Source organism: Brachyhypopomus gauderio, chromosome 2, assembly GCF_052324685.1.
Source record: "Brachyhypopomus gauderio isolate BG-103 chromosome 2, BGAUD_0.2, whole genome shotgun sequence".
Lineage (NCBI taxonomy): Eukaryota > Metazoa > Chordata > Actinopteri > Gymnotiformes > Hypopomidae > Brachyhypopomus > Brachyhypopomus gauderio.
In genome coordinates, this window is record NC_135212.1 from 47,254,354 (window position 1) to 47,279,604 (window position 25,251).

Genomic DNA, 25,251 nt, shown 5'->3' on the forward strand with positions numbered 1-25,251 from the left:
CTGGTCCCGGTCTCGTTCCTGGCCCTGGTCCCAGTCTCGTTCCTGGCCCTGGTCCCGGTCTCGTTCCTGGCCCTGGTCCCGGTCTCGTTCCTGGCACCCACCCTCTCCATTGCGGTTGTCACTGTGCCGGTCCCGATGCCCGTACCGTTCCCGATCGGCATGCCTGTCACCATTACAATAGTGACCTTTAGTTAACTTTTACGTTGGACTTTACAACTGAGTGCACCACTACCCCCTTGAATTCCCCAATGTGCAAATAAAGAAATATCTTGTACTACTTTAATTACATTTATACTCTCAGCATTGCATACTCTTCTCTTAGCCTTGCACCCAACATGACTTAGAGTGACATACAATTATGAGTGGACTGCATTAGTGCAGAGGCCAATACTTGTATTTGTTGAGAAGAAAAAAAGTTGGAAGTTTGCATAATCTGAGCTCTAGCCAGGACAGGGCCGGCGCCACGGATAAGTATTATTATCTGTGAGGATAAGTATTGTTAAATGAAACCTTTTATCAACGTAATTATAGCTTACTGGAAAGTAGGTATGGAGTTTTCATATTGAAAAATAATGAATGAAATGAAAATATGAATAATAAATCATCAAAACATCTTAGGAATGTCTAGAACATCAGAATACATCAGTCTCCAGTATGATAATTAAGCTAAGGCTACTGTTACTTAGCTGCCTATTTAGCATACACCAGCCTATATTATGAAAATTAAGATATTATTAGATAATATTCAAGGTTCTGACTTCAGTGATCTCATAGCTGGTATGGGCATGTAACGATTTTGTCTTTATTACACTTCTAACTTTATATTAGATACAAGTGTTAATATCAGTTAACTGGGTTGCCTTTAATAGCAAACATAAAAATGACAGTATCCTAGCCAATGTCATATGCCTTGTCAAGTGTAGATGCAATTCGCTCAGCTGGTGCCTGGAGGAACTTCCCCCAGTCATCAAATATTCTACAAAATTTATTTGTTAAAAAAAATGTAAATTTGAAAACTGAATAACGAACCCTGTTTTTGATGCTACCACATGCACTCACTGGGAATCCATCCCCCAAATTTAATGGTAGCTTTACTCTACAAGGTGAGCTGTAGAAACAAGTTCACAGTTTCAAAACTAAATGCAATTGAAAATGAGACATGATTGAACAGCAAAGGTGCTTAAAGTTTATTAAAGCAGGGGCAATACCTTACGATTTGCACCGGTACCACAATCACACAATGGATGAGTGTAATGGAAGAGTTTAGCTCTTTTCGCAAAAGCCTACAGTGTCCTACGAATGGAGAAAGAATGAAATAATTATTAAAGCATCATCACAATAATTATCTCAGCTTTTATTCAAGATGGCCACCAAAGCCTGGCATTTTCAGTTACATATCCGCATGTACTGTATGTAAATGCTTATACTTTATAGGTTTGACCTAAGACCTAAGTGCCCATTGGAAGAAGTGATTAAACTCTTCTCCAGGTGTTCAATGTAGAGATGAGCGTAATGTTAGCCTTGCACCCAAGCTGATTAACTTTTTGTTTAAAAAACAAACAAAAAAAAAAAAAAACTAAAGAATAGTAGAGAACAGGGTCTAGTCCACATTCCATGCTTTTAACAGTGTGTACTAAAATACAGAATAAAGTCCTAAACCTAAAAAACTACATTTACATCATTCACAAACACTCTGGGCAGTGGAGGAGTAAAGAAATTTTTTTGTCTGCTGCACCCAGAAAATATGATGCCTCTGTTGGATTCAGAAAAAAAAAAAACCCAAAGCCAAATCACTCTTCTAAAAATGTCTAAAGGAAATGCCATTTAGGGCTTCCCCACAGAAAGATGAATTTACACACATATACCGTTAAACAAGAAGAACTGTATGACTCTTTACAGGTGGGATCTACGTCTATACAATTCACATTTTTCCACACTAATCGATTCTTGACCCCAAACAGCGTGAAGAACCTGCCGGACAACACAGGCGGCCGATTGCTGTGAACGTTGTCATGGAGACTCAACACACTCAAAGTCTTCAGTGCCCTTTGGCTTTCAGATGTCGACGTTGGTGAAAGTGGACGGTGGACTTTGCTGGGAAGGCTGGCTTTCTGATCAAGCATGCTGACGTTTGACTGGCTGACTGTCATCTCCTGTGTTTGCCTCTAATTGTCCCATCTGCTCTTCTTGCGTTTAGGCGGTTCTGGAATGGCAAAGCTACCCTCCACACCTCTATGTGGCCCCGCCCTCTCTCCACCCTCTTTGCCTCCCCTCCAATCGTCTCTCTCCGACCGTCCTTCTCGGCCCTGGTCCCGGTCTCGCTCCCGGCCCTGGTCCCGGTCTCGTTCCCGGCCCTGGTCCCGGTCTCGTTCCCGGCCCTGGTCTCGATCTCGTTCCCGGCCCTGGTCTCGATCTCGTTCCCGGTCCCGGCCCAGGTCTCGTTCCCGGCCCTGGTCCCGGTCTCGTTCCCGGCGCCCACCCTCTCCATTGCGGTTGTCACTGTGCCGGTCCCGATCCCCGTACCGTTCCCGATCGGCATGCCTGTCACCATGACGATGGTGACCATCTCCATGACGTCCTCCATCATCAGCAGGCCTGTCGCTGCGAGGCCACTCTCGGGGGGAGTAGGAGGAGTAAGTGTCTGGGACGGAGCTCAGGTTGCCAGCACTACTGAAGCCAGCCATCTTGGTGCCTGAATTAAAGGCCAGAGGAGGGCGCATGGAGGAGGATGAGGAGGAGGAGGAGGAGGAGGAGGAAGAGGGCCCTTCAGGAGATCCTGAGGGCAGAGAGCTCAGGCTGCCTGCACTGGTCCAACCAGACGTGCTGCTGGACATGGTGGAGAGCTTGGGAGCATGACTGGTCGCTGCCACAAAGTGATTCTTGTACTGAGCCTGAAGAAAAAGGGGAGGAACAGAGTACGTGTACGTGTTAGAAAGTGGAGAGGTAAAGAAAGTGGCCAAATGAAGTAGCATGAAGGGTGACTGCATGAGAGTGTTTAATGTCCGTTACCTGAAAGGCTTGCTTCATGGCAGCCATGCGATCTCCCATAGCACCAGTCGAGGGTTTGAAGGCCTCATAGTTACCAAGGGCACTACCGCTGCGCTCCTGTGTTCACCAAAGGTTTTATTGTATTGTATCCACAATAGGCTGAATACAGCATACATTACATAATCATGCATCACTCTCAAATTCCTGTAAACATTTAATACGAGGTGTGGGGTGGTTGTGCTTTTGTTTAATGGTTGGTATGGTGATGAACTCTCATCTGCTTTGACCAAGCACTCTCAAACATCAAAGGTGAGGTTAATCAAAAACTCACAGAAGAATCTGAGCCAAGGCCAGGTCTCTCTCTGTAGCCCAGACCTCCACCTCCGATATTGAGCTTTTTCCCTTTCCCAGCCTTAAAACGGGACTTCCTAAACCAGGGGTTCTGGAGAAGGCAAAGAGTAGAGTAGGTTTAGACTGGCAGATTTAAAAAAAATCATATTCTAATTCTATCTTAATGCAAAACATAGAAGACTATTTGCCAGTCAAGAAGAAGATTCAACACCTATATGGATAAACTAATTAAATGACGTCTGAGCCACAGGAAAGAGGACCAGTTCTGCACCTGCATGGCCAAATCCATCAGTTCCTTCGGCACACTCTGATTGGCTCCTTCCAAATTACGAACGAGGTCACCAGCAAATGAGGTGTCCTTGTTTGTGAGCAGTGTGTAAGCCACACCCTTTTCTCCTGCGCGACCTGTTCTTCCAATCCGATGTGTGTGCGTGTCGATGTCCCGAGCAACATCGTAATTTACAACCGTGCGGATTGAGGGAATATCCAGCCCACGAGCTACAAGAGGAACAATTAAGTGAATTGAGATACAAAAACTTTGTGCCCTAAGGTAGAATTATGGAGGGGGAAAAACAACCAAACAATAAAATGACTGAATGAAAAGGTGTTAAGACTCGTGGATGGTGAGTTATGACACGTAGGGTATGGTCCTACATATGCTACTCACCAGCGACGTCAGTGGCCACCAGCACAGGCAGACTCTTTTTCTTGAAGTCCGTGATGACCTTGTTCCTCTCGCTCTGATCCATGTCTCCGTGCAGAAGGCCGAGGCTGTAGCCCTCCTGTTGCAGGTTGGTGGCCAGCTCCTCGCTGTTCGCCTTCTTCGTGACGAAGATGAGCACGGAGCCGGAGGAGGTGAACTCCACCAGCCGTCTCGTCAGCCAAACCCACTTATCCGAGCCGCTCTGCAGCACCTCCACCAGCTGGGTCACGTCCTCGTTCGCCTGACGGGGAGCGCAAGAGAGAAATATAGAGAAAGACAAGGAGATACAATGGGAGAGTTCCATCTAGGACTGTGTTAATTTTGAACATTACCCTTGTACAGTTGATACTGTATTTAACACCATATTTAAAATCATGTTTCACATGAGCTGATGCAATTAAGCTAGGAAGGAATTATGGGCACCTCTCCGATATCTCCCTGCACGACGCGGATCGGGTCAATCAGAATGTCCCGCGCAAGCCTCTCTATCTTCTTCCTGAACGTGGCACTGAAGAGCAAAGCTGAGAGAGCAAGGAGAAGATCAGGTAAGAGAAGATGTTCACACATGTGCACTCGTACACATTACATCACCAACACTCACTTTGTCTGTCTGGTCGTACATGGCTGGCGATAGATCTCACTTGATACTCTGGAAGTAAAGACAAATCAGAAGCCTCAACACAAAGTCAGAGAGGGATAAACCTTTATTTATTTATTTTTATGTCCACATGGAACAAATACAACAATTAAAAACAGTTGAATTAAAAAGCTGATGGTAGTTCAAGAGGTGCTTACCAAAGCCCATATCAAACATGCGGTCAGCCTCATCGAACACCAGATAAGTCACTCTCTGCAACGATGTGGCCTTCTTTTTCACATGGTCAATCAGTCGACCCTGTGTGTGTGTGTGTGTGTGTGTGTGTGTGTGTGTGTGTGTACAAACATGATCAAAGATGTGCTTCTTTATGACGCACACATTTAAAAACTAGAATATCTTGTTGGTATTGCTCGAAACACTAACAAGATAAACGTGAATCACATGCTATTCAGGACATTACTACATTCAGATAATCATTTGAAAATTTTTATTCCACAGAACGCAACTGTTTGTGGGTCACACCTTGCACACCGACTCAATATCCAAGGAGCAGATATTGCCACGGCTGACTGTGGACGCTTACCGGGGTGCAGACGACGATCTCTGCGCCATCCTGCAGAGCCTTGGCCTGCTCCCACATGCTGCCCCCCCCATACACAGCCACGGAGCGCAGGCCATACACCTTCCCAAAGCGCTTACACTCAGCGTGAATCTACACACACACACACACACACACACGTTCATTCCCACTGAGAAGATGAAACGGTAATGCTGTAACCCTCAACCCCGCTGACACACTGGGTGTCCTTCCACCCGTGGCTGTACTCCGGCCTTCATCTTCTACCGCATGCCCCGCGCTTCCTCTGACCTGCTGGCAGAGCTCCCGGGTGGGGCAGACGACCACGGCAATGGGGCCCTCGCCCTGCTCCAGTTCCTTCTGGTCCATGATGTGCACCAGCATGGGCCAGATGAAGGCGGCCGTCTTGCCGCTGCCCGTTTTGGCGATGCCGATCATATCTCGGCCACCCAGCGCTATAGGGACGCCCTAAGGCAGAGACGGAGAGGAAGAGCACACACAGCACCACGCCGTTTACACACACATGCCTTTAATGGGAGCTCATCCCATCTGCTCTCCTCGTTTACAAGCAATTCAGAGAAACAGAAGAATATTTTTTGTGAATTGGCTAGAGTTTGAATTCTCTTTGAATTTGAAAAATATATAATATAATAAAATATAATTTTGCAAATGAATAAATACCATATGCTGATCATAAGTCAATATTACAAAATAACAAGAGATGAAATGTAATATTAATATAATTAATATGTTTTTATTTTGCTGGTGTGGCGGTTCACCTGGCACTGGATGGGCGTTGGCTGGGTGTACTCAGACTTGCGGATCTGGTTCATAAGCTGCTCGTCGAAGCTGAAGTGAGCAAAACTGGTACAGGGCTTCGGGGGTGCCGCTCCAGACACCTGTTCACCAAAAATCACATTTACAAAACCAGTTATCCATGTCTGTGTGCGTGTATGTGAACAGAACCCCATTGTTTACCACTGCAAGTAAGCAATCACATCTTTTTGCTGGACTGCCATTAACAGGCGAGTGTGTGTTTGTATTAGCGCAGGCACACATACCCTCAGATTAAGTTTCTGTCTCAGCTCCACCACTTGTACTCCAGTTAGGGTGTTGAGCTCTTCATGCTCAATGTAGAAGTTCTTCTCAAAAGGAGGGTAGTCGATCTAGAGGAGGATTACCGAACAACTGTCAGATGGTCCTTTAAATCGCTCCGTGTTGCTTAGAGAGAGTATCTCACAATGATTTTAAACGCTGGTCCATTACATACTTTATAACAGATCCAAGACAAACAAATCCCAAATTGCTATACATGCCACTGTCTGTTCAGATTATTACTACAGTACTGCACTGTATCTTGGTTCACAATTTTAGCTCAAATGGCGGTAGTACCTCAGAGTGGTCAATAGGAGGCAGCGGCAGGATGATCTTTTTGGTGGTAGGTGCGATGGGGTTTCCGTCACTGTCATAGTCGACATTCTCTTCCTCTTCCTCCTGGGTCAGCCCCGCTGTTGGGTTCTCCGCCATGTAACGGAAATAAGCTTCCTGCGTGCAACACGGAACCGAGTGTCAGGCAGCGATACGTGTGCAGAGCATGCTTCCCAACAATGACTCCTAAACCACCAGAACTGAACTACTAGCAGGGTCAGACAAAGATGCCCATTACCACAGCAGGTCATTTCCCATCATCAGATGTATTTTCTAAATGGGTGATGAGTTAAAAATGTGGTTAAAAATGACCATCCATACAACTTGCACTGGACAGGAATGGCAGAATATAGCAATGCACCTTAAACAGGATCTGAATGAACTGGATACAACAGGCCAAACAAATACAAACATCACAAAAAACAACCGACTTGGTAACCCAGCAAAATGCCATCGTTGGCACTGAAACTGACAAAATGTATCACCCACGTTGTCATCAACTTCACCCATAAATAAACTGCACTACTGTACATACTCTGGGATAAAGCTAAAGCTTGGACCAAAAAGATAAATTGTGACTAGCATTTAAATAGTCAAGTATTCCTACATCAGGAGGGACTGCAAATTCAAGTGGGCACACACGGATGTGTTTGTTAGAATCAATGGCTACAGTCTCCCTGGGCACTCAATGACACACACAAGCTTTCACTTCCCCAACTGCAGAGAGATCTCAAGGGTTTAATCTGCAAAAGGTACCCTAGTTAGATGGTAATAAGTGAGGGGAAAAAAAGAGGGAATAAAAAAAGAAGAAAATGAAATAAAAGGAAAAAATAAATAACTAAAAATAAAAGAAAATGCAACAGAGTGAGAGAAAACAGGTCTTGAAGCAGAACGATGGTGAAAGGAACTTCTGGAGTGTCACTCACTTGCTCATCTTCCTCTTCAATGTCATCACGTATACCCCTGGAAAAAACAAATGGAGAAAAAAAACTTCCCTGCGACTCGCTCAATCACCTGAGGAAACCCTCATTCCAACCAAGCCCCCAGTACATTTATCCCCACTCTACTCACGTCTCCTCATTTCATCTACATGTACCGTTCACATTAGGCAAGCAGAAGGGACCGAATACTTTGCGCTTTCTTTCTAGACCAAATTCACGCTGTTCTTGGAAGAGCTAGACTCCCACAGTGCCCCAAATTAATCTTTAACGAATCTTACTTGCACTGCTTTTTCTCCTTTTCTTTTTCCTCCAGTTTCTTCATGTCCTTGGCTGCTTGATTCTAATGAGTTTTTTTTTTTTCAAAAAAAAAGAGGGACTGTTAAGTACAATGGAGGAACTACAGTAGGTATTCATATGTGCCAGATCTTTGTGTTGTTGAACCTTTACCTCCACCTCAGCCATAAAGGCATCAAGAGGGTCATCATCACTATCTGAGCCCCTGCCTCCAGACTGGAACTGCTGCCTGGTGGGAGAATTCTCTGCTGGGATATAGGGGAGGTCAGTGTTGCCCGACTCCTCCTCTTCATCCTCAAAATATCTTAAAGAAAATCAAGAATGAGAGTCCATGTCAGTCCACAGTTTTGTGAGCTATAGGACCTTAGTAACCGACCAAACCTGTCAGCGTACGTTAGGTAGAACCACGTGATGTGCAGTAGTTTGCGTTACTGTCTAGAAATCATAAGTAACTGTAGGATACAGACGGCATTCCTGTCAAAGGCTGACACTCTGGTGTGAAACCTCTGTAACACTATTCCTGTCACCACAATAAATTGAAACGCATTTTCAGTCTAGTGGTCCAACTACAGGTACAGAATGGACAGATCTCTACACCACTCACGCATTCTCTTCGTCAAAATTCGCACGTTTCGTGCCGATTTTGTAGAACGCTGGCAGCTGCTGGTTTTTTCCGAACCCAGTTGATCCAGACGTCCCGAACGCAGTGTGGGATTTCTGTGCCAAGCGAGGTTCCTCTTTTTTACCGGCAGCCAGGGAGAATCCCCCGAACCCAAAGCCTCGTTTCCCACTTGGACCGCCCTTATTCCAATTCATGGCTAAAACGGCTAATAGGTAGACAGCGCGCCAACACCTGTTTAAAGGAAATATGACCAGTTAGCATCTCAATAGCTGAATAATAGCCACTTAAACATATTAGCTAGCTAACATTTGTTACTGCATAGCCAAGAGTGTCTAGCTATCGTTGATATCCCGTTTTATAGCAGCTAATGCTAGCTAATACCGAGCTAGCCCGCTAGGGTGGCTGGTTCAGTGGGCACACGGGCCTAACAGACGCGGATTAGCCCAGCACAGTTGTTCTGTCACAACGTGCAACACTGGAACGAGATTAACACCTGTAAATCCCTTTTTAGTGTGCAAATCACTTATCGGAATGTGTAATACGCCGTAACGAACGTACAGTTAGCCGACTAGCTAACCTGAACTACAAATGCAGCCAAGCAGTCCTGTTTACTGTCGCCGCACCATAACCCGTCCGCCTTGTGTTTGACGTCATTAGCACTCAGCTTCGGCCGTGCAAAACGTCACGTTTGTGCGACTCATCGGGTGAAATTGCGCTTCCCTCAGGCGCGAGCCCAAGAGACCTGCGCGAGCCAATAGACGCGCGGGCTCGAGCGCGTTCGTCGCCGCTGTGGTGAATTCGCCTATTAACGTTTTTAACGCCGACGTGTGAAGTCTCGACGCTCCTTTACCGATTACGGGACACTTTAGCTTTTATTGTGTCTGGTTAAGCGGCTCTACGTCCCGTTGCCAGAACACTACCGTAAGCTTTTTTGGGTCTAAAACATATAACGATCCAAATTAATGTACGCTAGCGACATAATAGAGTCATAAGAAACAAGCGAATTAAACGCCTGACACGGTGGGTCAGTTGTCGGTAACTGTGAAATGAGCTTATTGAGCTGCGTTAGCTCGCCAAGTCAGCTTGTTTAACAACCTATTTGTTATTTGTTTCTAACCATCACTCCTCTAGCTAGATATCTAACTAGCTTGTTGATATTAGATGGTGTATTCGCTGTGGTGAGTTTCCATAAAAGCAGTGTTTCTTGCTGTGTACGTTACCGCAGGACATTTTTTTGTATAAAATGTTCTGTACGTGGAAAAGGGGATTATAACAGCATCCTCACGAATGTGAACTAACGTTAGTGAACTATATAACACCAGTTCTGGAGAGAAAAGAGCTCAGGCAATAGCACAGTGAAATACTCTTAGGAAATGTGTGTTAATTGAGCTTACACTGTTTCTGTTGTTACTTATATTTTGCAGGCAATTACTGTTTTTTTTTATGGTGTAACTTTTCACCTTCCAAAGGATCCATGTCTTTTTTGGTAAGTTCACCTGACTGTTGTTCGTGTGTTTAAAATGCAGGATTATAATTCAGTTCATGATGGTAGTCATTGGTACTTGTACTGACACAGTCTCTGTTTCTCTCTATTTTCACCTGCTGCTCTCACCTGTCCTCTGTCTGACTGTCTTTATCTCTCTCAGCGTTGGGTATCAGAGAAGCTGAGTGTGGAGAGCCTGAGGGATTTGGAGTTATTTGGTGGTGAGTACTTTAGCCCTCCACGCTCCGCCATTGCTCTGCTTCCCTTATGCTCATAATGCCACGCCTCCTCCCACTTCACACCTCTTCTTCTGTGCTGAGTGTGAAGGGGAGTCCTTCTAACACCGAAAGAATCCATAAACATGACACTGCTTTTGTAAAACACACACACAAAACCAAAAACATGCGGCATGTTACTTGAGCTCACACTTTATGTACGTTAAATGAAATGGATGGTGTTTTCTGACATTATAGTTCAGGGTTGCATAGCACTGATCTGACGTTCAGTACGATTTGGTGAACTTCATTTTTCCATGATTCGACTCAATAGTCAATTGCAGCCTTAATACATTTTACAGAAGGCATGTCACTAAACTTTGCTGGTGTCCGGTCCTCCAGGACTGGCAATTTGTGTCCCTGTCATAGCTTCCCATAAGGTCTATGATTGTACTTTCTTCAAGCAGGAATAGACCTTACTGGACTCAAATGCCCATCGTAGTAAACTAAGCATTCCCCTGTAGCAAACGTCAATCTGAATAAATAACCCCTTAGTGAGGGTTTCAGTCCTGCCGTTTTTAACAATGCTTCTGAATGCAAATTGCCAATACAATTGCAATATCAAAAATCCCTCATAAACAAGTGAGAGTCTTTCATTGGGCATAGTGGATGGGGTGGACATGTGTCTGTATACTCAGATTGATTTATAAGAAAGTTCTGTGTCTGTGGAGGCATGTAGTGGTAGTGCCGAACTGTATGTAGCACATTTTAATGTAAACATTTTAACATGCTTTCTGCTTTGGTTAATGTCTGTCAGAGAGGTTATATTAGTAGTTTTCTCCCATGATGACTTTGGCACCTGTTTCTTCTGTGCTTATGAAGTTTTGTCAGCAAAGGATTAGTTCTTAGTTGTGCATATGTATAGTGATTCTAAACTGTATAGCTGACTTAGATGATTGAATGGATAGATGGATACCAAACTACTAGTAAATGGTTCATGGAGAGTTTTGCAGCAGCCTTTAGGTATTTCTGATTTGGATTGGCAATAGAAACCAGCATTAACCCATTAAAATCAGCATGCAAGGTGGGGTCGACGATTTTGCTCATTTTGATTTCGAAGGCTGATTTTGGTCTGCCTTTCATTGCTGATTGGTTGTTGCATGTTGCTGTGCATTTGCTCGGCTCTGAAAGCAAGACTGACGTCCAGGGTTCTGTTCGCTCCTGGCTGCTGCCCCCCCCCCCCCCCCCCCCCCCCTCAGTGATGTGTGAGTTAGACAGCCTAAATGTACGTTTACTTCTAAAATCATTATAAAAGGACATGATGTCCTATTCAGTTCATGTGCAGTCAATTTGTAGTTCAGGTAAGATGAGGTAAAAAGGTAGGTAGGTCTGTGTTGCTATAACGACCATGTCATACAATCTATATTATGCCTCTTTGGTCAAATTTCATGCTCAGCTATCTGTTAGAGAAACATATGCACAGTATAGATGTTGCCTATATCAAGTCATTTGCTTAAAGTTGAAGTCCAAAGATATTAAACAAATGAATATGATATAAAGCCAGTTTGTTTTTTTTTTCTAACTTAAACATTGTTTTCTTGGTGTGCTGGAAGATTCTCTTTTGAGGCATAATGTAATGCCATATTGTCCAAAACCTCATTAAACACAGGTTGTTTGTCTATCTGTGTGTTTTTTGCATCATTTACATGATTTGTCTACCCAGAACAAGCTCAGGCAAGCCCACACAGGAAAGTAAGTGTGGTATCTCTGTTACTGCTTTTTGTGTAGCCTGGTGGTGTGTGTGTGTTTGTGTATTTAAATTTAATAGTAGGGGTGTATGAGCATGTAAGATGCGTGTCTTTAATGGCCGTGTTAACATTCGAGCGGGTGCGTGTGAGCACATGGTCTCGTGGTGATCTTTCTGTGCATGCACTAATTTTCCTGGTTTTTTGGCTCCGTGTGATGACACTTGTTCATCAATTAGCTGCGTCTCACATGGCCAAGACTTGCTGGGCTGCTGTATCAGAAACAGTTTATACACTAGAATCAAGAGGCCTACTGTCTGCTACTTTTACTGTCATAACGGGTCATCGGTACATCAGTAATAGTAGATTTTAGGCTTAGTAGATTTTAGAAGCCAGGAAATGTATAAAGCTTTTAGTGTATAATGGAATTGCTTTGTATACAGTCCTAGATATTGGCAGAAGCAAGATTTGAAGGCCCAAGATGTCAGGATCAGGAGAGAGGGATGGGGACAGGGAGAAGTCTTCAGAGCATGCTCACCATGGTGCCTTGGGTCTGGAGTTTGTCTCTCACCCCAGTGGTCGCGTGTGGTGCTGTGGTGTTGCTTTGGTGACTTATTGTGTGTGTGTTTGGGGGCCAGTGGGTGTGAGGGTTTTTGATCTTAATCTACTGACTCTGGAAGGTTGGTATGCTGAGGGCTGGATACATGGTCATCAGTGGCTGTACGTGTTTACACCCAGGACAGTGTTCTGTGTGTTCATAGCATTCATTGCATGACAAAATCGTTCTTTAGGCTTGCTTTACTGTGTTATTGGTGTCTGTAACAATGCAGACTGTGAATTAATTGTGTACTATAGCTGATGCAGCTTAACACACTAATTCAAACATTTCTCCTCTTAAGCCGTTGGTCTTGCAAACAAGTACAATCCGTTGGAAAGGTATGATAGGGGAGTTGTAGAACAGTATGGTAGCTCACATCAGGTCCCTATTGCTGGTAATTTGCAATTGTAGGTTGTCAATCCTGTTTGGTTTAAGACAGATTTGATTCTCAGAATAGCAAATATTTTTTCATAGTCTTATATGGTTTAGTTAGGGAAAATTAATTTTCTAATGTATGAAAACTGGGGTATTCTTAGGGTTTGATTTTGGTCTAAACAATGATTGTTGGGCTATATTTTCCATGTTTCTATGCACTGTATGCGTGTGTTTGCTTTTAATGTAATCATCAATGACAATATGGCTCTCATCGAATGTGTGTGTAAAAACAGGATCCAAATGACTTTTGTTGCTCTTGGGACGAGTCTATCTTGTATTCTAAAATGTCTCTTGCCCATCAATTGCGTCTGTGGTAATGTTGCAGACCAGGTGGCCGTTGACTCCTGCTTTTTGGAAAAGGAGTCCCCAACATGTTGCCTGTTCCATGTTCTCAACCCCTCTCTAGCACGAGCAGAGCATGTGCTACCTTAGGTCTCGTGAGCTGGGTTTTTCTTTCTCTCAGTCAGGCCAGGTTTAGGTCAAAAGAACGGTCTGCCTGTTTCAGACTTGTGAAGGGTTATGTAATCCGATGAGGAGCTGCAGAATGTGCTGCTCGGTGACTCACAGCCCTGGGTCCCCCATTTCAGGCCAGTGAGGACAGCCGTGAAATTCTGAATCCCCTTCCGCCTCGGGACAACATGGGAACCTTCCTGCCTGACAGCAGTGCCTATGAGCTCCTTACCATCATAGGTCAGTCTATATATGCAGAAACATACATGTTCTTGCATGTACACACATACACACACACACACACACACACACACACACAGAGTCCCACTGTCTGTCATCTAAATGCTGGCTTATTTGTTATTGGTTAGTGTAAGTCCAGGAAGCAACATTTCCTTCCCAACCATGTGGATTACATAGCTATCTTAAACCACCATGTAGAATTGATTTCTAAACACATTAGCAAATTGATTGTCCAATAAATTCAGCTGGATGGTTATTTTTAAACCTGGAATGTTTTCTGCATATTATTCCACTGTGTGTGTGTGTATATATGTGTGTGGCTGTGTATGTACGCATGCACGCACAGGTCGAGGTCTGGAGGACCTGATGACCGTCAATTTTGCCAGATACAAGCCTACAGGAGAGCACGTCGCTATCCGCCGCATAGATCTGGAGTCCTGCACCAATGACATGGTCAACTACTTGCAGGTCTCACGAGACGCTCATTTGTCTCTTTCTCTTTGCCATCCCAACAGATCACCAGAGATTTTATTTTTGTTCTGATGAGTTTTTAGACTGTAACATTGCTGTCCATGTAAACATGAAAGCTCCCGTTTGGAAGTAAATCTGTTTAGCTATGTGTGTCCGCCCCATTAGCCTCATCGCTAGTTAATGATCAAGTCCTTCATGAATCAGAACCTAGAGCAGGTCCAGGTCGGAGCTGTGTAGGTACGGGCAGCTCCAGAAGTGCACTGCTGGGATACACAGCGATGTTGCTCTTGTCTTGTCCGACTGTTGTACTTGTGTGTGTGTCTCAGGGAGAACTCCATGTGTCTAAACTCTTCCACCATCCCAGCATCCTTCCATACAAGAGCATCTTCATCGTGGAGAACGAGTTATGGGTGATAACTCCATTTATGGCCTACGGTAATAAAGAACATACTTTTAAAAGTTGTTGTAGGTTTTGGTTTTGATCTGGTACCGAGGGCTATTATTGTGTGTGTGGGTGTGTGTGTGGGTGGGTGTGTGTCTGTCTAGGCTCTGCACGGGATTTGATCAGCACTCATTTCACGGATGGGATGAGTGAGCTGACCATTGCGTATATCTTGCTTGGAGTTCTCCGGGCCCTTGAGTACATTCACCATATGGGTTATGTGCACCGGTGAGAACACACACACACACACACACACACACACACACACACACATGCACGTACGCTGAAAGCATACTCACTGTTCAAATCTTGGGGTGTGATGGATGGCTCATGTTTTAGACTGGTCAGGCTATTTTCCATAAAGAGAAGTATGCATCGTTTTAGGTCAGAAAATCGGTGTGCTCCACTTGCTATTAAACACACAGTGTACACAGAAATACTCCTAGTTGTTTGCCCGTACGTTGATTCATTCACGCGTAGGACAAGCAGAAAGACGCGCTTACGTGTTCATAGACGCATTGCGGGTCAGAATCCTCGCTCATGTGCACGTGCGGTGATTGTGCTGCTACAGGAGCGTGAAGACCAGCCACATCCTGGTGTCTGCAGACGGCCAGGTGCACCTGTCTGGTCTACGCAGCATCTTCAGTATGATCGGCCATGGCCAGAGGGCGCGCGTGGTCCACGACTTCCCACAGTACAGTGTGAAGGTGCTGCCCTGGCTCAGTCCTGAAGTGCTGCAGCAGGTAGTGTGTGTGTGTGTGTGTGTGTGTGTGTGTGTGTGTGTGTGTGTGTGTGTGTGTGTGTGTGTGTGTGTGTGTGTGTGTGTGTGTGTGTGAGAAACATGTCTGCATGCCCTACTTGAGCACCTTTTCTTATTTATAGCAATTGACTCGTACGTGTTGTGTGTTTACCAGAACCTTCAGGGGTACGACTTCCGCTCAGACATCTACAGTCTGGGAATCACGGCTTGTGAGCTGGCCAATGGCCACGTGCCGTTTAAGGACATGCCTGCTACCCAGGTAAGTCTGACACATGCCTCTCACAATTCTGCTGCCCCTGTCCTCATTGACACATGTGCACGATTAGGAATAGGACATGAGCAACGAGTATGATATATAATATAAAAACATATATAAAACAGTGGGGAGCAGTATCACATATCACAGTAGGACTATACGCAGTGAGGGAGCTAAACTCTACAGGTAATGTATGTCATTTCTGCAAACTGCTTTCTGTCTCAATTTCTCACACACGCACACACACTCGTACTGCCCTGTGTGTGTGTGTGTGTGTGTGTGTGTGTGTGTGTGTGTGTGTGTGTGTGTGTGTGTGTGTGTTTCAGATGCTGTTGGAGAAGTTGAACGGCACAGTGCCATGTCTGTTGGACACCACCACCGTCCCCCCAGAGGAGCTCAGCATGAAGCCCTCTCGCTCGGGCGCAGACTCGGGCATCTGCGAGGGGCCCGGGGCCGGGGGGGCCCGCCACACCAATGGAGAACCCTCGTCCTCCTCGGGGGCCAACCCTTACAGCCGCACCTTCAGCCCCCACTTCCATGCCTTTGTGGAGCTGTGTCTGCAGAGGGACCTGGAGAAGAGGTGACACACACACACACACACACACACACACACATGACCACTGCAGCCTGGCTCTGTTTGTTTGAGTGCAAACTCACGTGGCTGACTGAATTTTTCCAGGCCTTCCGCCAGCACTCTGATCGGCCACTCCTTCTTCAAGCAGGTGAGCGTCCCTAGACCTGCAGTCCCTTTTCTCATGCGACTGAACATCTTCACGCTCATATTAACGTTCCGGCGATGGAGGTGGCTCACTATCTTCCGTCCCGTTTCAGATCAAGCGGCGTCCGTGCGAGGCTTTACCTGAGCTGCTACGGCCTGTCTCGCCCCTCAGCAGCGTGGAGTGCCTCCCGCCCCAGGACTCGCCCTCGGGACTGGCCAGCCTGGAGTCCGGACTCAGGCAGCTGGATGTGGACGACTGGGACTTCTGAAGCAGGGAACCACAGGATGGATCGTGGTGGAGAAATTCTAATAAAAGGATGTCTTGATGATGGTCTGAAGTGCGAAGGGGGGGGGGGGGGGGGGGGGGTTCGGTGCATGATGTGTACGTGTTTGCTAGGTGACTAGGTGGGGATTGGTAAATGAGGAAGGGTTAAAGTGGGAATCCAAGACTCCTGGTGGTCTCTGTGTATATGTAGGTATGTATATAATTGAAAGTGCTTGATGGAGGACTGTTTTTGTTTCTTTATCTCTCATGGAGAGGTGCAAAGCCAGCAACCGCCACAGCCTTGCCTGAATGATCTCACACTCAGAAGGATGCATGAGTCTGAGAGCATGCGTGTGCACACACACACACACACATACACACATCAGTTATCATTACTGCTTAATCAGAGGCAAGACCACCATGTTGGTTTGCTCAGTTCTGTGCGCTCTGTTACTGACCAGTGGTGTAATAATCTGAACCTGAAAAACTACTGCCGACTAGCTTCTCCATTGCTTCTCTCAGCAGAGAATTCTGTTTACATTGATAAAATGGACTATGGTGTGAAGAATTTGAAAGTGTCTTAGCTGTATGGTTAAAGAGAAATGGGGCGGTGTTTACACGAGGCTGCTGAGGATTTCTGAACTCGCCACAGTGTGTTGTGTAATGAACATTGTTGACGCAGTGTTTGCATTTCCTTTACGGTAAGATGAAGCTGTGACCATAGAATGTGCTGAAGTGGACACGCTGTAATGTGGAGTTTCTGACTTGTTGCATATTGGAAAAATAAAGAGGAAAACATGGGTTTAATATATTGCCTGAGATTCTGTCTTCGAGCAGCAGTAGAGACAGAATGACCAGTTCCTGAGTCTACACCAAATCATCTGCTTTGATATGCAACGCAGCTCATTTACTCACACAGCAGGCTCTCAGCAGGATAACAGGCCCCTTCCTTATGTTTAGGAATAGCTCAGAAAATGGTTTGAGGAACATGCTGGTGTTGACGTGGCCTCCAGATTTCAGTCTAATTAAGTGTATGTGACGTGTGCTGGGAAATGGTGTCAAATCCACACCTCACAGGACTCAAAAGGAGCCAGTACTACCACAGGAGGCCTTCAGAGGTCTGGGGGAGTGTATGCCTCGACAGGTCAGAGCTTTAGTGGTGTTAGAGAGGTAACTACACAAAATATTAGTAAGATCAATGTATATGCATACTGAATACATAATCAGTGATGAAAGGGTTTGGGTCTGGTTTAACCTTGGATTCAGCACTCACCACATTCTGTTGATCGTTTCATAGATCAAAATATTTCTGAATGCAAATTATTTGATTAAAGTCTAATTAGTATTACTCTGGAATGTAAAAGAGACCCAATATCACAGGGGCCACTGCTGCTCTTAGTATGTGAGCTTTATCAGGGGTGATGCAGTCACTACAAGGCTAATTGTTGGGTATTTCGGTGGTAGTTTTGTGCACATGATACCATGTTTGACCATGTTTTGTGGTGGTAATAAATATGCTCAATACAGATTGCTTTAAAAAAAAAATTTATTTTAGATGCCTTGGAATACAATTTACAGCCGTGGAAAATGATCAGACAAAAGATGAGAAAAGGGAGGATGTCTACACTAGTCCTCTTCATCTAGGGGCGGGTGGTCTGTGGACTCCTGGTGTTTCTGAATCTTTGCCATCAGCTCTTGAGACAGGAAAAAGAAAGATCCAACCATGACATCAGATCCTGTGCTGTAAAGCATTCAATGCACCCACACTACATACATTATACACACATGGTGCCTATACGCTCCTGCGTGATCTTTTAAAGGTCCACTTCCTAATAACTCACAACTCAGAAGCAGCTAAAGGGCAGCAGTGCCTTTGATGCTGCTACACAAACTGGATCAGTCTACCAGCTGATATCAGACTGCAAGTTTAACTGCTGACTATTTTCGAGTCCAAACTTAAAATACACGTCTATCGACTGTCTTTCAGAAATTGTTGTGCAATGTGGAATACCATTTAGTGTTTGCGAGTGTGGATCAAACTGCAGGGTGTTGGGCCAACCCTGTTAACTGACTAAAGCTTTTTTTTTTCTTAAATGTGCTATTTATAATCTTATGTGCTTTAAAATTTACATAGGCATATACTTGTTTACCAAATGTACAATTCTCACCTTGTTTTTCTACCCATGCCACACCATGTTAGAGCAGCATTGGTATAGGAACATTACATTTTCCCATAGGCTGCTATGCTTGCCTTAGAAAGCCTGAGACACTGCCTTCAGTGTGTCATGGTACCTGGGTGGAGAGAGCAGTTGTTTACCTTTGGCTGGGTTAAAGACGCCATTGGTCTGCTGGTTGCACACATAGCAGCGCTTGGACTTGCGATAGTGCTGGAGGGCACAAGCTTCACAGAAATAATGTCTGCACCTGGAGGTAAACAGAGCACAGTGCTAATATTTCATGCATTTTGGTATTTCATTTACAAGTGGAGTAACTTGAACATTAAATTATATAAATAGGACCAACAGATCAGGTAATAGACAACCAATATTTATGGAAATACCTATAGCTGGGTGAGTGGTTCAAACAAACGAAGAAACAAAAAGAGCAGTGTTGTTTTTTTAATCAAGTAGAGGTGGTTCATGTTAGGATTAGAGCAGTGGAGGCCAGTCGTGCACTATAGCCTCATTTCGAAGCCCCTAGCTAGGACTCACTTTGTAATAATAGGGTTCTTGAAAGTCTCCCTGCAGATGAAGCATTTGAAAGGCATGTCTTCGTCATCACTGCTGACCTCGTAGTTTTCTTCATCTGTACAATATAGACAGATTTTGAAATCCACGCAACTCACTTTGTCAAACATGCAGCAGAGCTAGCAAAATCACATCAGATAGCATTTCAGATCTCTTCAGTTCTCACAGTCGCTCACCATTGGCACCATATCTTCCCTCCTCCAGCTCCCTCTCAATCTGCCATCCATGTTTGTAGTCTGAACGGTCATGCAAGAACTTGCAGCTATCTGCAGTGGAAAGAAATTATCCTTACGTCAAAAAATAAAGCAAAACAAACACAAAAACAAGCAACACACTAGCACTACCACTACGAACATAAAACATCAACAAAAACCAAAAAAGAACCTTTGTTTTTTCAAGCCTATGCTAACACACCTCCAAATCCACAGAAGCCAGTCTCTTTGTAGTCTTTGCATATGTCAGGCTGGTAGTCCCACCGCACTGTAGCCCTCAGATGTTCAGGGGCCCTGATTGGTCCTTTTCTACCAAATCCAACAGGACGAAATTATTAGAGACATGGGGAAGGCAATTGTTTTCTTTTTTGTTTGTATATCTGTATTTTTTATTGTGTAAATCACACTGTAAACTTAAAGCTATCATCATCATTCACCTATTGCATCTCCTACTGCTGCTATGTCCACCCACCTGACCATGCCAGATGACGCATTGCCCATAGTTGAATCCTTAGGCTTGATGAATTTTTGATAGTTGTTAATGCCGCGGTAGATCTTATCATCCTCCTTACCCGACAGCTCCTGGACATCAAGGACACAAAAAAAGAGGTGCAAGGAAGAATGTTTTATTTCCAAGATTTAATTGTGAATAGCAGCAGTTGAACAGTTACACCACAGCACATTTTGTTTGCAAATACAGGATATAAACCCTTCAACAACTTTAAAAGTTTATATACATATCCCATATAACTAAGTTCTGTCAAAATAATGCAAGCCACTCTTGAACTACATGACAGTAATGGTTCACAAATGTGTTTTAGGAATACTGCAATTGCAGTACATAGCAATATAATATTCTGTCTGTATAATGCACCCCTAAACATCAACAATAAGTGCATCTCAACTACCCTCACACAAGGTTGCATCATAAATGGTGAGAATTTGAAGTTCATTTGGAAAAACAACTTTCACTCACCTCCTGAATTTTCTGGCTTCGCTCAAAGATGGCTTGGGCATCTTTGTCTCTCTCTGTGTCCAATGCATACACAGCAGTGGCCCCCATGTCATCGGGCCCCTCTGGTTTCTGGTTCAGATAGAAGTCAGTTCACCACCAATGTACATGTGGAATTTAGGAATCTCTATCCATGCCAGTATAAGGAGAAAATTAAACCGATACTACGCAGTTATTTCACAGAAAGTATTCAAATTCTTGCTATATGGAGCTGAAGCGAAGACTGAGGGCTGGTTTCTCACCGCTGAGCGGGTGGACTTGTACGCCACCGTGACATTTTTGGTCTCCTTGTCTTCATCGCTCTCGCTCGATGAAACCGTCTCCCTCTCCACCTTCTTCGTCTGTCGTCGTGTAAATAAACTCGGGTTGAAATCAATTCGTTAAAGCGATTTCGCCAAGTTAATGCTTTCAATCTGCAACCCCAAACCACACTGACCCTTTGTATCATGGGGTTGGCGACACTGTGCTTCTTCTCTCTTCTTACCACAACATTTTTCTCCTCGTCGCTGCTCTTATCTAGAAGAGTCCACAGTGGATACTCGTGTTAAATACGTGTGGCTTATTTATCGTTTACTTCTAAAGTGAAGATAACTTCTCTAGCCCGGCTGGCTCGCCACTTTGGCGAAAATTAATCGTTTGTTTGTAACTTAGGCGCTTGATATTCACATGACACTAAAACCCCACATCGTACGGTTTACCTTTGTCGCTGTCACTGGCTTTCCTCTTCCGAGCAGAGAACTTCTTGTTTGATTTTTTAAAAAGAAACGTGCAGGTTGCTTTGGGTTCTTCGGACTCCGCCATGTTTAACGCGGTCGAAAACAACCTTAAATGTCTTGCACAGGGACCGAACACCGTAAGACGTGTGATTTGGCGCCCCCTAACGTATCGGGGTGGTAGCGAACTCGTCTGTTTACGCGCACACTTCAGTGGTTTAAGATAAATTAATCTGCGCGCTACGTAGATGTGATTAAACTAACAAGCATATCAGATAAAATAACTGATAGTTGATAGCCACACGTTGTTAATGTTGTAAAGTCGGACACTTTGGTTCCAAATAACGTTAGTTTGTTAACTTGGCTGTGTGAAAGAACTAACGGTCTTAAATGACGTGCAGTAATATTTTTCTAGCTATTTCTATTTCTTTAGACGATAGGTATAATTGGCAATATTTTAAGTTCATAAAACTATTACGGTTAATTAATATTAAAGACTAATCAGGACTGTTTGGATTTTTACTTTGCATCCAATTAATTTTATACTGCAAATGTACACAATACAAAACACAAAAATAAGTACACAGATTTTACCATAATTGGTAAGCTAAAAAACATACAAATGATTCTAGGAACCCAGCAAGCTTAGCTGATATAGCCAGCTTTGCTAAGCTACCTAAACTAGCTAGCTTCAATTAGCCTTTATATCCTGTGAATGTCCAATGTTTATTATCCACCAGTAGAAAGTTATGTTTCTGTTATGTGTTTATTATTTATAAGTAATAAAGGAATGCGTTTAGTTTAATGTGTTTAATATTTCGCTAGTTTGGTTTAAAATAAAAGGGGCATTTAGCATAGCTAACTTAGTGCTTATGCAATGTTAGCTTTAGCAATACCTAGAACAGAAGCACCCAACATGTCTTGCATTAGTTTTGCTTGTTTTTTTTGGTTCCAAATAACTTAAATTGCATTACTTATTGAACCTTTGGTTCTGACTAACTTGCTGTGATAAATTCTAGCTGGCTAAATGACCAAGACAAGGTGCTACTTAGCTAGCTTGCTAAGCTAACTGATAGTCCCGCCCTTCAGTCCTCCCCTTCCTTCTCTGATGTGTGGGTTACGTCTGGGAAGGAGACGATTCGTTCAGAATTTGTCGAAGGTAAATAATCTAAAATGTAGCGTTATTAAAATAGCAAACCCCCCGTACTTTAATTTGGTAGAGCGGTTTGGATCTTGATTTTCACTTGGATCACAGAAAAGTCAAATCTAAATGTTAAACTTTCCAATCATTCTTCTTTAACATTCCGCTATGGCGGACACCATGAGCATACAGGACTGGGTTGATATTTGGGGAAAGCGCGCGTAGTTTTCTTATTGACTGTCTAGCTGTTTACATATCTAAGGTTTCTAGTTAGCACAGGTGATTTGATGTGCTAGATGAAGTACCCAAAAAAGTAAGGTTCAGTCAACATCCACGTTGTGTTGTTACACTGAGAAAGGCAAGTGTTTTGTTGCACGTATATAAATGCTAGCTAGGTAGTTTATTTTCTTAGAAATGCTGTAAATGCAACATTGCATACATTTGGTAATGCGAAAAGAGATCAGGAAAAGGAAGTGAGGGGAAAACATCAGCAAGGCAATCGGTATCTCGATGAGTTATGTCTCGATAATTGTCTGTAATCAGTTTACTGTAGTAAAATAGAGATTTTCTAGAAATTCCTGGAGAAACATGATGTTTCAGACAGGTTCTTTATCAGCTGTGCAAAGTCCTTTTAAATGTCTGATATTTCGCAAAATATTTTGCTTAAACAGAAGATGAAGGACTTCTTTCCAAAACATCCTGTATATCTGGACAACTAGTGTACTTAACTACAATTTTAAATCTCTCTACAACTGAAGAGGATTCCTGATAAGTAACTGCAGTGTACATAGGTAAGATACTTGGAGATATTTTTTTTCCGATTTTTTTTTTTCACTTAATTCTTTTTTTATTTTAAACCTAATACTTGCCCTTGTAGATCACCAGATGACCCACATTTCTGCTCTATTGCACCTACAGGTACACAGAATCAAGCAGTCAAAAATATTGAATACCCAGCACAGGAATAGTCAGTCTATAAGGACTAGGCACTACAGGAACCAAAGTGAGCTCTATCACCACATGATTACTACCCGAAGGGAAGCTTATGCAGGCTGCACCTGTAGCTCACCTGTTCACAAGGTAAGGCATGGATTCACGCTCTTAGGAGAGCATACTTTTTGGTAGTTTCTCTGGATAAGAGTATCTGTTAAACAATATCAACACAAGTGCATGAATGGTGCAAGTCCGGCATTCGTGAAAACAAACTCCTGTTTTACTAGCTCCCCCCAGAAAATGTTCTGGATGAAAATGTTGAAGGGCAAAGAATGTGAAATCATCATGGGTCAGATTTCATCAAGTGTTTCGTGTCTCATACGTGTTAGGATTAAATGGTCAAATCTCTTTCAAAGCAAATAGAATTTACTTGGTGTGTCAGGATTATTATGTAGCTTCTTTTTGAAACATTACAGCACCGTCTTCCGAATAATTTTTAGTCACAGCTTTATTACATTGTTATTTGTATTGCAATTAAAGTAAGTAAAAAATAAATAACTACAACGTAATTGCAACGTTCTCAGTCAAATTATACAATATCCATATTCTTTAGAAAGTGACTGACCATCTAATAAAATAACGAAGATTCAAATTAAAATACGGCCAAAAATAAATAGAACTTAACTGAGAAATTTTCTCGTTTTCCATAAAAAGCCATTTTCAGTGGTACGTGTTTGAAGAAGCTGACTGGAGATGAGACAGAGCACCAGCATGTACTGTGTGGGTGAACTCACCCTCTCAGTTGACAAACACTGCTTTAACCAATAAAGGGAAAACTAAACAACAAACAAACAAAGTTTGTATACTTACTGTGTCCAGGGGGTGAAAAAAGCTCCAGTTGGGGGAGTCAAGGCATGCTGTATCTCTAACTGTAATGGCATGGACCCACGTTTCATTCCACAGTGCTCTCTGGCACCTGCCTCTGGTCATGGAGTGGTCACATAATTAACTACACTGTGGTGCCTTTTTCCTGAACTACCCTTTTGCTTCTATGTTTTGACCGTTTGCTTTTTTTTAATACACCCTGTTTATAGTCTACCCCTCATAGATTGTATGTCCCAGATTTTCCTTACTCTCTACATATCCATGCATGCCCTGTCTATGGTCCTGTTGGTGTTTCTGTGTTTGGTATTAATTTGACATGCAATCAGAATAAAAAATATTTGATTTCATATATTCTTACCTTTGCAGTAGTCAGCCTTAACCAACAAAATTCAAATAGAGTACAACAGAGGAAAAATTGCAAAAGTATTATCATTATGAATGATGGTTATGTATTTATTTTGATTAAGACCAAATTAATCTTGCATATAATTTAATCTAACATTTTTTTTCTTTTTATAGGAATTTGGACGTACTATTGAAATGAGTTGACGATAAACACTATGTCGAACTCTCCAACAGACCTAAAACTGAACAATGGTTTCTTTGAACTTGAATTTGAGCTAACTGATTCAGAAACTAATGTTACGAGCGAGAGTGAATCCCTAGGCTCTGACACTGAAAGCATCGAAGGAGGAACAGAGAACGAGGAGCCGCCACAAAAGAAACGTCGTGTGTTCGTTGGCACCTGGACACCTGGACCCTTCACTCCGAGCCGCTTTGCATTCGACCGCTACGTGATCGGCCCGGCTAAAGGGTTTATAACGTCCACGGACCTGACCGAGTCCGATTGTTTCAGACTTTTCCTTGACTCTGAACTGATAAGTCACATTGTGGAGAGGACTAACATATTTGCAACAGACAGCGGTGAGACGGAACATGGCAATGACACTGAGAGTTCGTGTTGGACGAACGTCACTGTGCCCGAGATGTACAGCCTATTGGCCTGCTTGCTCCTAATGGGACTCGTA

The 25,251-nt window shown here is 43.6% G+C and overlaps 3 protein-coding genes across 6 annotated transcripts; 1 reads left to right on the forward strand and 2 right to left on the reverse strand.

The window, feature by feature from the left end:
• Nucleotides 1-1,333: 1,333 nt before the first annotated feature.
• ddx42 (DEAD (Asp-Glu-Ala-Asp) box helicase 42) lies at nucleotides 1,334-9,227 on the reverse strand. 2 transcript variants are annotated; one of them, XM_076997074.1, is made up of 18 exons: nucleotides 9,080-9,227; nucleotides 8,485-8,733; nucleotides 8,034-8,184; nucleotides 7,865-7,926; nucleotides 7,572-7,608; nucleotides 6,610-6,762; nucleotides 6,279-6,383; nucleotides 5,997-6,116; nucleotides 5,509-5,685; nucleotides 5,224-5,352; nucleotides 4,838-4,937; nucleotides 4,644-4,691; nucleotides 4,466-4,563; nucleotides 4,007-4,283; nucleotides 3,611-3,837; nucleotides 3,320-3,430; nucleotides 3,010-3,105; nucleotides 1,334-2,891 (listed from the first exon to the last, which is right to left on the reverse strand). In XM_076997074.1, exons 2-18 carry the CDS (start codon nucleotides 8,694-8,696, stop codon nucleotides 2,166-2,168), a joined length of 2,829 nt encoding a protein of 942 aa, XP_076853189.1. In that variant the 5' UTR covers nucleotides 8,697-8,733; nucleotides 9,080-9,227; the 3' UTR covers nucleotides 1,334-2,165. The 2 variants fall into 2 exon arrangements, with proteins under 2 accessions (XP_076853189.1, XP_076853190.1); XM_076997075.1 differs by lacking the exons at nucleotides 7,572-7,608; nucleotides 8,485-8,733; nucleotides 9,080-9,227 and having other exon boundaries at nucleotides 8,034-8,098.
• Nucleotides 9,227-17,387, forward strand: strada (STE20 related adaptor alpha). Of its 3 annotated transcripts, none has more exons than XM_076997078.1 (13): nucleotides 9,227-9,522; nucleotides 9,927-9,988; nucleotides 10,149-10,206; nucleotides 11,924-11,952; nucleotides 13,566-13,668; nucleotides 14,015-14,136; nucleotides 14,466-14,574; nucleotides 14,686-14,809; nucleotides 15,153-15,324; nucleotides 15,496-15,600; nucleotides 15,924-16,177; nucleotides 16,277-16,319; nucleotides 16,429-17,387. In XM_076997078.1, the coding sequence occupies exons 2-13, from the start codon at nucleotides 9,977-9,979 to the stop codon at nucleotides 16,582-16,584; spliced, it is 1,287 nt and encodes a 428-aa protein (XP_076853193.1). In that variant the 5' UTR covers nucleotides 9,227-9,522; nucleotides 9,927-9,976; the 3' UTR covers nucleotides 16,585-17,387. The 3 variants fall into 3 exon arrangements, with proteins under 3 accessions (XP_076853193.1, XP_076853192.1, XP_076853194.1); XM_076997077.1 differs by having other exon boundaries at nucleotides 9,227-9,423; XM_076997079.1 differs by lacking the exons at nucleotides 9,227-9,522; nucleotides 11,924-11,952.
• Nucleotides 17,388-18,108: 721 nt separating this feature from the next.
• On the reverse strand, nucleotides 18,109-21,420 carry rnf113a (ring finger protein 113A). Its single transcript, XM_076997080.1, has 10 exons — nucleotides 21,250-21,420; nucleotides 20,988-21,067; nucleotides 20,794-20,892; nucleotides 20,516-20,623; nucleotides 20,012-20,121; nucleotides 19,742-19,848; nucleotides 19,504-19,593; nucleotides 19,292-19,385; nucleotides 18,898-19,004; nucleotides 18,109-18,274 (listed from the first exon to the last, which is right to left on the reverse strand). Exons 1-10 carry the CDS (start codon nucleotides 21,350-21,352, stop codon nucleotides 18,207-18,209), a joined length of 966 nt encoding a protein of 321 aa, XP_076853195.1. The 5' UTR covers nucleotides 21,353-21,420; the 3' UTR covers nucleotides 18,109-18,206.
• Nucleotides 21,421-25,251: the final 3,831 nt, after the last annotated feature.